At 41.7% G+C, this 13,756-nt stretch overlaps 1 protein-coding gene across 2 annotated transcripts; it reads left to right on the forward strand.

Moving 5' to 3' along the window:
• The first annotated feature begins 581 nt into the window (after positions 1–581).
• On the forward strand, positions 582–11,768 carry gsk3aa (glycogen synthase kinase 3 alpha a). Of its 2 annotated transcripts, XM_028963734.1 has the most exons (10): positions 585–1,069; positions 2,710–2,897; positions 3,395–3,478; positions 3,611–3,721; positions 4,226–4,356; positions 4,799–5,003; positions 7,677–7,772; positions 7,848–8,034; positions 8,341–8,418; positions 8,806–11,768. In XM_028963734.1, exons 1-10 carry the CDS (start codon positions 895–897, stop codon positions 8,862–8,864), a joined length of 1,314 nt encoding a protein of 437 aa, XP_028819567.1. In that variant the 5' UTR covers positions 585–894; the 3' UTR covers positions 8,865–11,768. The 2 variants fall into 2 exon arrangements, with proteins under 2 accessions (XP_028819568.1, XP_028819567.1); XM_028963735.1 differs by lacking the exon at positions 8,341–8,418 and having other exon boundaries at positions 582–1,069.
• The last annotated feature ends 1,988 nt before the right edge of the window (positions 11,769–13,756 follow it).

A 13,756-nucleotide genomic window follows, 5' to 3' on the forward strand; every position in this document is an offset into this window, starting at 1 on the left:
GTTTCACAATCACTTCACTTTTATATACAAATACCCAACTTTAGCCATATTATGCTACTTACAGTTATGTTTTTCCTAATTCATTTGAGCCCAAATCAGTTTCATCCTTCCATCCTCCAATTTGCTTAATCCATAGATATACTGACATGACAAACTAGTATAATTGATATATATATTTTTACACCACTTTAAAAAGTAGAATCTGTTACAATCTAACCAATGAAAATTTTATATATTATATTACTATATATATTACATATAGGTTTTAGATTTTAAAGACCTCAGCCTTAAGATGCTTACTTGTGTGACTGCTGTTTTAAAACGACCTGGTCAACCCAGAGCATCCCATAAGTGGATATTTGCTCAAGATAAAAAAAAAACTTTTTGTGATTTTTGTAGTAGTGTATCATTCGAATGTGACAAAAATTAAGACACTTCTCTTCGTGAATAGTAGTTGTTGGGTGAATGGTAATTACTCGTCCGCACGGGATAATTTTGGGACTTCAGGGGATCCGTAAGAATTCCAATTACGAAGGGCCCGTTCCACAACCCGGCTCCCTGTCGCGTGGGAAATGAGGAGGAACTCAGCGCCTCTTCTGGCCACGTTTGAAACGCCAGGTACAGCATTGTAGTTGTTCCGCTCCTTCAAAGACATGCCAGTCGGATCGCGGGGCAGCGGCTTCGAACTTCATTTCCCAGGAGGCATTGCGATCTGTCAGCGAGCCCTAGGTCTCTACCCCAGGCAGACAGCGAAGGGGAGTCGCAAGGCATGATTTGTCGATTTCGTTTTATTTTCTGAACGGTCCTTAAGTCATAAGTGGTGCAGTGAAAACTCTGTAGGCCAGAAACCGAGAAGCCCTCAAATCCCCCGCTCCGCTACCCTTGCGAACAGATATGAGCGGCAGCGGGCGGCCCAGGACAAGCTCGTTTGCCGAGCCTCAAGGCGCTCCAGGAGCCGCTTCATCATCCGCCGGATCAGCCGCTGTCGTGGGGAGCAGCACAGGGAAGTCCGGGGTCTCGCAGGCCTCGGGGGCAGGCTCGGCTGGGTGCGGGAACTCGAAGCTTGGCAGTGAGTACATATATATATTTTTTTTTACAGTGACGGCCCCACACAAGACGACTCGTTAATGTTAAAACTCAATTTACTAGTAGTTACAACGAATCACCAGATTAAAAAAATAATGGCAACCCTTATTGCCAGGGAGCGTTAGCCAACTGGCTAACGAGGTTAGCCGCAAACTGATGTTATGGACGGTTGCTGTTAGCCAGCTAGCTGCCCACAGACAGTGTGGCTAAACCGGGGCATGTAGAATATTCAGTGGAACACCTTTTATATATCACCGTAGATATCAACCCGATCACACCAATCACTGTATGTCGCGATATTTGCGGGTATTTAGTAATTATTTGCCAAATGCCAGCTAGTTAGCAGCACTGCTAGCGGTACAGAAGTTAGCCGGGTAGAGAAGCAGCAGCAGCGGCGGCGGCGGCGGTGGTAGCTGGAAGCTCCCGGCCTTGTTATTGTGCTCGTAAAACTGTAGTTAAACCTGTGAAGACGACTTTCTGTCGGAAATTAACCGCGCTGGATTAATGGCTTCGTTGCAAAACGAGGCTCCCGACGAGCGAGGCTCGTGTAGACCGTACATTTTTACACAATTCGCTTCCACGGGCGACGGCGTGGATGTGTTGAACTTGTCGTGGCGCGACAGATCCTGATCCATGTCGCCAGGCTGCTGGCAGCTGTAAATTGCATTGGTTTCCTGTCATTTGAACAAAGATTCATGTCATGATCCCCATCCCGGTACCGCCTTTTATCTGCAGTACTGTACAGTCCCTGTCTAAACCCGTTTTAATTAGCAATTATGTATGTTATTTTAGTGATTTTGATTCAGTTGTTGGATAATGCAAATGCATTTTATAAGAGTTATTTTTTATGATTGATCATTCATGTCATTGGTGATTGGCTAAATACCAGGCCACGTAGTTTTACAGGTCAACATCAGTCTACCATCCAAATGTGCAACCTGTTTTATCCCCCAGTTGGCTATCTTGAGTGAGAGAGAGGACCATTTCCTTCTGCCTCAAAATCCATAGACCAGGTCACAAGTTCATGCCGTGTATCATGATTCATTTGAGAAGGGTTCATTCCCAGTGCAGCACAGTCAGGTCTAATCTTTCAGCGATTTGCTCTCTTTCCTCCCCTTACTGGTCATGGGATTTCTTTTTACCACTGGTCCTATATACAGAAGCTGAACTGTTCATGTCCATTCTAGCTTGGCTGTGCATTCTGACCTATTTATGCCCCGGTATAATTATGTAAGTTAAACATGCCATTTAAAAAAACCCCACACATTTGGGCCAGTGGTGGCCTAGTGGTTATGGAAGCGTCTCCGTAATCAGAAGGTTGCCAGTTTGAATCCCGATCCGCCAAGGTGCCACTGAGCAAGGCACCGTCCCCACACACTGCTCCCCGGGCACCTGTCATGGTTGTCCACTGCTCACTAAGGGTGATGGTTAAAAGTAGATGACACATTTCATTGTGTCACCATGTGCTGTGCTGCAGTGTTTCACAATCACTTCACTTCACTTTAAAAGCCTTAATTTTCTCTCCCATTAAAAGCCTTAATTTTTTAAGATAAATAAAGTTAATTTCATAAAAAAATAACATTTTCCTTCACTGGTGATTTGCATTAGATTTTCTGTTCACAGGGGAAACTGGAAAGGTGACTACAGTGGTGGCCACCCCTGGGCAGGGGCCAGATCGCCCACAGGAAGTGTCGTACACAGACATTAAGGTGATAGGAAATGGCTCATTTGGTGTGGTGTACCAGGCACGCCTTATTGACACCCAGGAGATGGTGGCCATCAAAAAGGTGCTTCAGGACAAGCGGTTTAAGGTATGGCTCTCACAAACACGCACATACTCGCCGATATTTATTTTATCCACTAAAACCATTTGCCATCTGAACGGGTGGCCGGTATTTCCAGTCAAACACGGTACTTGCGCAGGCCTTGACTGCCCAGTAACCTAAACAAAAAAAAAATTCTTTCAATGATATGTCTTTATTGTCACTGGTCAGCGTGGTGGGACGCAGTCAAACCTGAAATCCAACCCAAAATGCACACACATGCAAATTTAGATTATAATTTTGCTAATGTTTGTCCAGTTGGTACAAACCCCCCATATTATTGTTCTGTACATACATTTCGCTATGAAATTTACACGAGGAACGTGAGGTTTGCCTCCCCATTATCTTTAATGCCCTTTTGCAATTTAGAATGTGACACCCACCCCCACCCCGATCTGCCTGCTGAAATCACAGAATGACCTGCTGATATATTTAGTCCCCCCCCCCCAGCACTTTTTAACACGTCTCTGTTCTTGTCATTGGAGAACCGAGAGCTCCAGATCATGAGGAAGCTCGACCACTGCAACATTGTCAGACTTCGCTACTTCTTCTACTCGAGTGGGGAAAAGGTAACGTGCTCACCCTTCGATAACATGCACACGTAACCTGAGGGTAAAAGAAATACAACGATACTGTACTAAAAATACACATATTGTCTCGCAGCGTATTCCATTCCTAATTTTTGTCTGCCTGATTCACAGAAGGACGAGGTTTATCTGAACCTGGTCTTAGACTATGTTCCAGAGACGGTATACAGGGTGGCCCGGCACTTTAATAAAGCTAAGACCATCATTCCCATAATTTATGTCAAGGTAAGATGTGGAACTGTTACAGCTGCACGCATCTGTTTGCAGTGAGAGAATATTTCGGGCTGTCAATCGATTAAACACGTTTAGTAATTACTTAGTCGCCATTAAATGCATATTTAATTATAATTGTGGGTCGGCCACTTCATGTGGCTTGGTTGCCACTCCCATGGTTCCTACTCAGCACAACACAGCCACCGCCAAGTGTTCATTTAAAAATGAATCACAGTAATTAATACGTTGTAACAGGCTTTAAAATCCTGTTATATATATATAATTTATCCAAGTCTGTTCGATGGACAAGCAGATATGGAGTTTCGTTATAAACACGGGACACAGTACTGGTTCATGTCCGTTAAATCCAGATCTGGTTTGTCACCAGTTTAGTTTGTTAGTGGATGGAAGGAGTTGTAAGCAGAGGGGTTTATTAAACCGGGATCTTACATTAGCCTAAATCTGTATGGCCTGTACAGTGTTTTGTTTTTTACAAAACACCTCTTCACCCTACAGGTGTACATGTATCAGCTGTTTCGCAGTCTGGCCTATATCCATTCCCAGGGAGTCTGTCACAGAGACATCAAACCCCAGAACTTGTTGGTCGACCCTGACACGGCTGTCCTCAAGCTCTGCGATTTTGGCAGGTAAGACTCCAGGGCTGAAAGCCACTTGCTCTCTGCATAGTTCTAACTTTATTAAGGCATTTTGTTATGACCACCTGATCTGTATTGCTCTTCATTTTATGCCAGGGTGTGGTGTTTGATTTGTATGCTGAAATCCCGTTGATTTAAATGTAGGAATGTCAACTGAAAACTTTGCTTCAGTCAGCAAAACTATATTATTAGCTTGTGGCACAAACAATTACTTGAATTTTCATTTAATATGGCCATGGTTGGATGATATATTTAGGCCGTGCGATATTTTACTACCCAGTAACCCAGATTTTTTTTTTTTTATATACAATTTTATGAACTTTTTATATATTATCCTATTATAACATTATATATTATGGCAACAGCATGCTATGCTGTTGCATCAGAAAAATTGTGACTATTGACATTTCATCATATTTTATTTTGTGTATAGCGCCAAGCAGCTGGTGAGAGGCGAGCCCAACGTCTCGTACATCTGCTCGCGCTACTACCGCGCCCCTGAGCTCATCTTCGGCGCAACCGATTACACCTCCAACATCGACATCTGGTCGGCCGGCTGCGTGCTCGCGGAGCTTCTGCTGGGCCAGCCCATATTTCCTGGAGACAGCGGTGTGGACCAGTTAGTGGAGATCATCAAGGTGCTGCTCGTTTTTTTGTTTTAGTCCATTCAAATTTTTATCTGTTGAGAAGGTGTATTATCAGAAGACCTCCAGGAATGGCATTCATCTCCATTAATAACAACATTTTACTCGTTCTTTTGTGTTCCTGTTCTTTTTGCCCCCGCCCCAAGAATTCTACATATTGCACCAGTATATACAAATTGTGCAGTAATGGTGCCAGTTTGGAAAATTGTATTTTTAGGATCCCCTATTTACTGCGAGCCTGATCTTCCCACTGCTCAAATGGCATCCTGTCTGTGAGGTTAATGGAAGAAGACGTCATGTTAAATAGTTTTGCAAACTGTAACCTTTCAAATATGTTCTCTGCCACGTAGCTGTAGAGCAGTGCGTCTCCGAAGTCACAGCTGGGTTGTTACTTAGTACTTCTGACATTAATGTCATGTCCTGTGAATTACGGTAATGAGGCCTAATTGAATTCCCTCGAACGGTTAGAAAGGCGCCTGTGTGGCATTGCACTGGTACTGTCCAAATGAATCAAGCTCCATTTTTAATGTCCAATTTATTCTGGTCGATGACCTTCCTGAATAATGAATAGGAGCAAATGTGGTCCCATTGACGCCCAAGATCATTAGCCAGATTAATGAAATTGGGATGTTTGACATTATTGAGAAAACGCTCATTAGGGAACTTTGGGGAACTAATTTGTTTATCAAGCCTAGTCATAATCCTGAGAGACTGAGTTATTGAGAACAGATGGGATTTTTTGTATTATCCTCAGATCATTAAAACAAGAAGTGTCTTGATGCAACGCGCTGTTTGATGTGGCATGTAAGGCTTGTATCATTAATCAGGGTGGACGTTACAGAAAGCCAGCAGGAACTGCACAAATGCCTCCCAAACTGCAAATGTGCGACTGTGTTTCTTTAATGAGGATCGATCCCGTTTAAAACGTCGTGGGAAGATTTTGTGTATAACTTATTGTGCAAGAAAAGCCTTGTGATAAGATGATCCTTTGGTCCCACAAGTGGGAAATTCATAAAACATAATGATCAAGCTGTCGTGCTGGAGTAACATTGTTCAGCATGAACTACGTGGACTCGGATGTTAAGGGGTGCCTTGCGTTTCAGTGTTTCGTGTGTGTGTACTCAAAAAAATAAAGGGAACACAAAAATAAGACATCCCAGATCTGAATGTGTAATTTTTATTAAATATATTGTTGTTTACATAGTTGAATGTGCTGAAATCAAAATCACACAGCATTTATCAGTGGAAATCAAATCAACCCAATGAGGTCATTAACTCCAAGTGAAAAGTAAATAAAAGTAAAAGTGAAGTGATTGTCATTGTGAAACGCAGCACAGCACATGGTGACACAATGAAATGTGTCCTCTGCTTTTAACCATCACCCTTGGTGAGCAGTGGGCAGCCATGACAGGCACCCGGGGAGCAGTGTGTGGGGGCGGTGCTTTGCTCAGTGGCACCGTGGCGGCTCAGTATTTGAACTGGCAACCTTTTGATTACGGGTTCAGTTCCTTACCCACTAGGGGACCACTGCCTCTCATTGAGTCTGTTTCTGACCATTTGAGCACATGCACATTTGAGGCCAGCTGGAGGTCTTTTTGCTGGGCTCTGGCAGTGCTCCTCCTCTTCCTCCTTGCACAAAGGTGGAGGTAGCATCCTGCTTCAGGGTTGTTGCCCTCCTACAGCCTCCTCCACGTCTCCTGATGCATAGTTCTGGTAGCGCCAGACACTACGCTGACAGACACAGTAAACCTTCTTGCCACAGCTCGCATTGATGTGCCATCCTGGATGAGCTGCGCTACCTGAGCCACTAGAGTGAAGCACCGCCATCATTCAAAAGTGACCAGAACATCAGCCAGAAAGCACAGGAACTGAGAAGTGGTTTGTGGTCACCACCTGCAGGACCATGTCTTTTTTTGGGGACGTCTTGCCAGGGGACGCCAGTAATTTCCACCTGTTGTCTATCCATTTGCACAACAGCATGTGAAATTGGTTTTCAATCAGTCTTGCTTCCTAAGTGCACAGTTTCATTTCACAGAAGTGTGATTGACTTGGAGTTAAATTGTGTTGGTTAAGTGTTCCCTTTATTTTTTACAGCAGTGTGTATATATATTTATTTTATCTGCTTTGATTGAGAGCTGAATGCTTTTTTCATCATAAAACAAATTTTCCACTGAACAAGATGCATGTGCGTTCAGGCAATCTACACGTACGCCGCATGATGTTCCTAGCGTAGATCCTAACCTGAAATGGTCGATAATATAGTTCCTCTGATGTGAGAGTGCCTGTAAGCTGTGTATTATATGATTTCATTCGATTTGTGTCTGTGTATCAGTAATGATAACTATCTGCGCTTTTCGAGTTGTAAAAGCTGTAGAAATGTATAAAAAAAGTAAATACTTGTTTGCTAGTTGGGCAGGGTGATATAACCTCAGTGCCCCATGTTCTATTTGGTTTTTACCAATTAGTGGTATTTAAATGCAGCCATTACACAAACACCCAGATAAGAGGTGTTTAATAAGGCAAGCAGTATCCTGGAGTTTAGGACTTGGTTTTGAGCAGATAAGGTAACAGCACTGGATTGATTTCATTAATGAGGACACCTCCCGGTGGCCATGTTGGCTTCACCCCAGGGTGTCATTTGTTCATTGGTGGAACTCTGTCTTGCAGGTGCTGGGAACCCCAACAAGGGAGCAGATCAGGGAAATGAATCCCAACTACACAGAGTTCAAATTCCCACAGATAAAAGCACATCCATGGACTAAGGTAAATTATTTTTTTTTTGGTCGTCCTAACGTGTCATCACTTTATCGTTAATGGTTTGGTAATAATCTCTTTCAGGTTTTTAAGCCACGTACTCCACCAGAGGCCATAGCCCTGTGCTCTCGGCTTCTGGAATACACCCCTGTCACCCGCCTGTCACCCCTGGAGGCCTGCGCCCACCCGTTCTTCGATGAGCTGCGCCAGCCTGGGACCCGTCTGCCCAGTGGTCGAGAGCTGCCCCAGCTCTTCAACTTCTCCAGCGCAGGTCAGCAACCCCATTTAATAGTGTGCCACTGATCTCCGCCCCGAGCCATGTCTGCCCTTCTCGAGGCGCTGATGAAATATTTCCACTTTTCTCGCTCTACTTCACCCCTTCCTTTCCCATCCTCCTCGTAAATGTGTTTGTATAATTTACTTACTTTTCTGTTATGGCTGGGCATTAATCCTAGCTGTGCCCCTAACCGATGCCTCTCCACCCTGTTGACAGTTTAATTCACGTTCAACCTTTAAACAGCTCGGCATACTCAAAGTATTAAGTACCGATCTTCTCTGTCTTCTTTTCTCTGTCTAGAGCTGTCAATCCAGCCTCAGCTGAACTCCACCCTCATTCCGCCTCACGTTCGCACACAGACTACGCCCAGTTCACATGGTATTGACGACGCGCCTTTCAGCTTTGAACCTTTCTGGGTGTCTTGTTCAAACCCCTGGGCTTTAATTTCAGTGTCAGGGATATTACTAGACAGCGCGTGAAGGCAGGGACTGGTGTATTTAGCCAGTTTTACCCGATATTTTAGTCTCTTCTTAGTTATTTAATTACTGTATTGCCTCACCTGTAAGGCAAAAGTGGTGTATTACATTCGTGATCTAGACAGAAATTTTTTTTTAGAGGGGATATTTTTTCTGTAATCATTTCCATTGTTTCCATTTTTTTATTTAAATTTTTTTTTTTTTTTTTTTTTTGAATATGTTAATGAAATTCCAAATTGTTTAGTTGCTCTGTTGCTCATTCATTATTTTTTCCTTTCTGCCCCTCTAGATGGAACAGGGTCAGATGGTTCTTCACAGCCTGGCTCAGCACTCAACAACAGCACCTGAACAGTTTAACCCCTCAACGTCCACTCTCTACACACACCTACACACACACACACACACACACACACACACAGAAATACACACGCAAGCAGCATGTGAAACACTTAAACTTCCTACTTGACTGCCAGTACGTCCCCAGCCATACACAAACACGCATACACCTAGTGATCCCACTCACCAGACAACCGCACCTAACAGTTACCTCAGACTTCTTGTTTATGTTAAAGTACATGGGCGTGCACACACACACTTATTTATATTCATTTTTGTCCCTCCCCAACACACCCCAACTTGACATAAAGCTACAGTTCTGCTCCAGTCGTAGACCGTTCTCTTACACTAAATCACTGGCGGGTTGAGGGTCTCAGCACTGACCCTTTCATTGTAAGCTACACCTTACTTGTGCGTGCACACACACACACACACACACACACCTACCCTCTGATTGTTCTTGTTCCATATCAGTGGAATAAGTCCTATGGAATGAGTTTTTTTTTTTTTTTTGCCGCCAGTAAGCTATATCTGTTAATAACACCCACAATCATGATTATGGAAGTTGCTTTATTAGCCACATTCATGTTTGTGCGAGTGATTGTGATATCTATATTCATGATTATGGTAATTTTAGGATACCTTCATTCATGATTATAGACAAGGATCTAACACCTGTTTTCATGTTTTGTTTATGAACATTGCAAGAGAACATTCAGTGGCAGGAGGGGCGGGTCCTCTATTTAATAATCTCCTATTTTTTTTGTTTTTTTTCATCTTAATTTATTCGACTGCACACAGGTAAATGATAATACAAGAAACCTTTTGCCACCAAACATGGTCAGATGCTTAATTTAGCCTAAATGAGAAGAAGAGTTTGAATACCTCATCTTGATAAAAATCCGCTCTGAGCAAGCAAAACAACGGGAAGATATTATCAAAAAACAGAACATTATAGCAGACGTGGTTTACTAAAAGAGGGTAAAGAAGCTGTGGTTTTATACTTTTTACTGTGTTGTATTTATTGTCATTATTTTTCCCTTTTGGTTTCTTGTAAATGTATTTATTTGTTTTAAATGTGTTTTTTGAATCGGATGGGGAAATATTTCAGTTTTTAAGGGGGATGGGATATGAAGGGACTGGACTGTGATTTGGGAGCTGTCTGTTGCTGGCTGTCTCCCAGTGGTCAGAAGTCTTACATACGTGCAGGGCAGGGTTTTTAAGTCACGCCCACATCATGTGAAATAACATGCAGCACAGAGAATAAAATGGACATCTGGTAAATTTGTGGGGATTTTATTTACATTTTTTTTGTTAGGATAAATTTCACTTCCAGCATCTGTACCACTCTGCTGTTGTGGTGGAGGCCGTGGCTGAGCAGGAATGTGAAATGCACCACTATGAATGCAGATTTTTCTTGCACAACACACAGGGAGTCGCTGCTGAAATGAGTCTGGATTCATGGGGGGGTTGGGGCGGGGGAGACTGGAGGTTCTGGAGAGTTCAGCTTCATGGGCTGTGAAATCTTAATGGTCGTGTAGGCCAGCAGTGGAGTTAATGAGCTGTGATGTTTCCTCTCAGTAGCTCTAGACAAGATCACACAGGTTAGAGAACCAGTCAGTAGATAAGAAATCCTCCTGTAGAACAGACTTCCTCTTTTATTTCATTTCATTTTTGGTAATAAGCAATCACTTGTTCTACCAGACCCTGCATCTCATATGTCTGTCCTCTGTGAAGATCGCTTTTGTAATGTCTACAGATTATTATTTTTATTTCCTGTAGAGGTGGTGTACCTTTTAACTAAAATTGCTTCTAATCCTCAACCTGTAAATACATTTTTATTTCAAGCCCTGGTTGGGGAAAAAATGTAAATACCAAAATGTTGTGCTTTTTATTCAGTTTTGTGTTCTACCTTTCCCTTCATCCCTCTCTGGTCGTCTGATCCTCCCGGAAGGGGCCGAATCTTGTTTTTTAATTTATTGCATTAAAAACACCCTCCCTTGGTGTAAGTGGAGAGACGAACACCTCACAGTTTTCTGTGGTTGAAGTATTTTTTTTTCTTTCCTAGTTTGTTTATAGTGTGTGTATGTTTTGTGACCTTAAAGTTGCAGAATATTTATACTGAGCATCTCAAAGTAAGGGACAATCTCTCTGTGGAAGGAACGACAGAAATGTTTTATCAGAAGTGTCTCTTTGCCCAACAGAATGCTATCACTTTTTTTTTTTTTATTATCAAAAATTATAATAATATTAATAATATGGTCTAAGAAGATAATACGGTGTCAACAGTGTTCACTTAGGAGGGTGTCGTCTCCAACCTTGGTTTGCTGCTTGATGTCATTATGGCTTTTGTAGCCACTTCATAGGTGCAATGTGAACCGTAGACCTCTGGGCCAATGATATTGTTTGTATAGAACGTGTGACTCTTAAAGGGGCATTCCACCCAACATCCTTACTCTGAGTACTGCTGAGGGATCCTGCCCCTCAACTTCTCTGTAGCTTAACATGGACTTCAAGTGATGGTTTTCTTGACTCATTTCAAGTGAATGGGTTGAGACACAAGGAAATGTTAAAAGTAATAATAATGATGATTATTATGATAATAATAAAAGCTATTCAAATGGTCCAAAATTGATATTTCTTCAGCTGGAACTGTGGATTTTGGGTGATTTGCAGACCTCCAGACCTTTTTCAGTTCATTTTCTGTACTGTATAACCAAGTTAAGCAGTATTTTTATTTTTTTTTACTTTATTTTTCAAGGTCTCAGTCATCTTTGAATTTTTTGAAAGACTCATATCAACATCCTGGTCCAGTTGATAGGTGAGGAAATCAGTGAGGGAAAGAGAGAGAGAACATGTCTGTCAGTATGACTTTAACTCATTTAATAAAGTGATGAAACATCTACAGACCTACAACTAGTGTGAATTTTTTTGACTAAATTGATGGCAAATAGCATTGCACATAAAATTTAAATTGTTATACATATTTACAGGGCAAAGAATATGCCAATATGTCGAAATGCTTCTACGAGTCATTTTCACCAGGCAGCAGTGATGCTCTCAGCTGAATATGTAAATACAGTGATTTTATGATAACATTTTTTTAAATCACAGTTTTTCAGCCATCCTTACCCCTAATAATGAATGTTCTGTTGAATAGTGTCCTGCATAAATAGATTGGTTTTTTTTCCAGCATATGAATAGCATTAAGCAGTTAAATATTAAGGGTCATGTGCAGTTTATATAATCTTTAATATCACACTTTGACAACAAGATAATATAATGAAAACCCTCTCACTTTCCATAACCGCTTAGTCCTGTTACTCAGGGTGTGGCTGTTGGAGCTGTAAGTCATTTGGATAACTTAACTAATTACTCACACATTCACTAATTTAGCTTTATTTACTCACTTAATGTCAATGATCATGTCAAAATTGTTAGTTGTCAAAATGGAAAGCAGATATACACATGATTAGTAGTTTGATAGAGTTGATTTAACGTTTTGGACAGCAGGGGGCGCCACGCCCTTAGTAAAAAAATGTCTACCCACATTGCCTGTTTAAGGCATTTAGTTAAAATAAAAAAAGTGCCACAAGTCACAGGACCTGAACTCATATGGGTTCTTTTTTTTTTTTAGCAAAATTGTTCATCTCTTATCCCGTATTCCTTGGACAGGGTTTAGTTTTTGCTCATACTTCTTTTTTAAAATACACTTTTCATGTAGAGAACCAAGCAGGAAGCAATTGACAACCTTTGAACTATTTACTAAATGTATCTGTATTTATAGGTGAAATTTGGTTCATGCCTCACACACGTTGCCAGATTACAGCTCAGCCCTCCCTTTTCAGTTGTATGCAGGGGATACTGGCGTGAAATAGAGGACTCCATTGAACCTCCCTGTTCCTGTGTAGATATAAAGGGTCATTTACACAGCAATTTGAAGTTACAGGTCCATTATACACTAATGAAAGCTTATTTACACTAATAAAATACTTATGAATACTTTATTACATTTCTGCAAATGGATTTACTACCTGGGAGAGCTGAAAACCAGGCCTGGATTCAGATTAAATATCAAACACTGGAAGTAGAGCATCATCAGTGTTTTTTTTTTACCAATTGTACCTGCATCTGGTACATGTACCATTGCTTAATATGCCACAATAATACTACAATTTTGCATTTTTATGCTTTCAAAGAATTTACTGGTTGCATTAATGTTTGCTACCTTGTGGGGTTGCCTGGAAACAACCTCCACATTAACAGCCAGCATCGCTCCCCCTTAATTTGCTTTAATCAGTACGGGAAGATCTACCCTGCAGCACCTTGGGCCGAGCGCAAAGTGAAACCCCGTGCCAATGCTTTTAGAGGATTAAAAACAAAATGGTTTCATCTCCTCAGAAAAAAAGCCCACTGCGTGCACATTACACACTGTTGGGGCCAGTGGATTTCATCGCAGAGTCTATCAGTCTCCCTTGCCCCCTGGCTAAGATGAGTGTCATTACCAGTGCCAGCGCCTTTCCATCCTCTGACTACCTGCTGCCATCCCTCTGCTGGCGGAATCTTCGTTTTTGCTTTTTCGATCCAGTGAGTCATGGCTTCATTCATATTGAATAACTGTGATGAATAGAACACCCCCCTTTCCCCCCCTACCATTTTCAATAATGTTATAACTGATAATATAATAACAGCTTGGCGTAGCGTGATGACCTTTTTTCCAGTAAAATAAAACCAGATTAATGCATGAAATATTGCATTTCTGAATAAACAGTATAATTGCTTATATTACATTATCTGCTGGGTGAAGATATAAAGATGAAATTATTTCATGCATATATCTACACGCTTCTTTATCCAGATTAAAAAGAGAAAATCATATGCAACACCCGCTCAGCCAGAAACAG

Source organism: Denticeps clupeoides, chromosome 20 (assembly GCF_900700375.1).
Source record: "Denticeps clupeoides chromosome 20, fDenClu1.1, whole genome shotgun sequence".
In the NCBI taxonomy this organism is placed as follows: domain Eukaryota; kingdom Metazoa; phylum Chordata; class Actinopteri; order Clupeiformes; family Denticipitidae; genus Denticeps; species Denticeps clupeoides.

What these genes read in the sequence shown, in the direction of transcription:
- gsk3aa (XM_028963734.1), top strand. Translation starts at nt 895, where the DNA reads ATGAGCGGCAGCGGGCGGCCCAGGACAAGCTCGTTTGCCGAGCCTCAA. An exon ending in TTCAGGACAAGCGGTTTAAG is followed by an intron (nt 2,898 to 3,394) that starts GTATGGCTCTCA and finishes TTGTCATTGGAG; the next exon opens with AACCGAGAGCTCCAGATCAT. An exon ending in AGTTAGTGGAGATCATCAAG is followed by an intron (nt 5,004 to 7,676) that starts GTGCTGCTCGTT and finishes TCTGTCTTGCAG; the next exon opens with GTGCTGGGAACCCCAACAAG.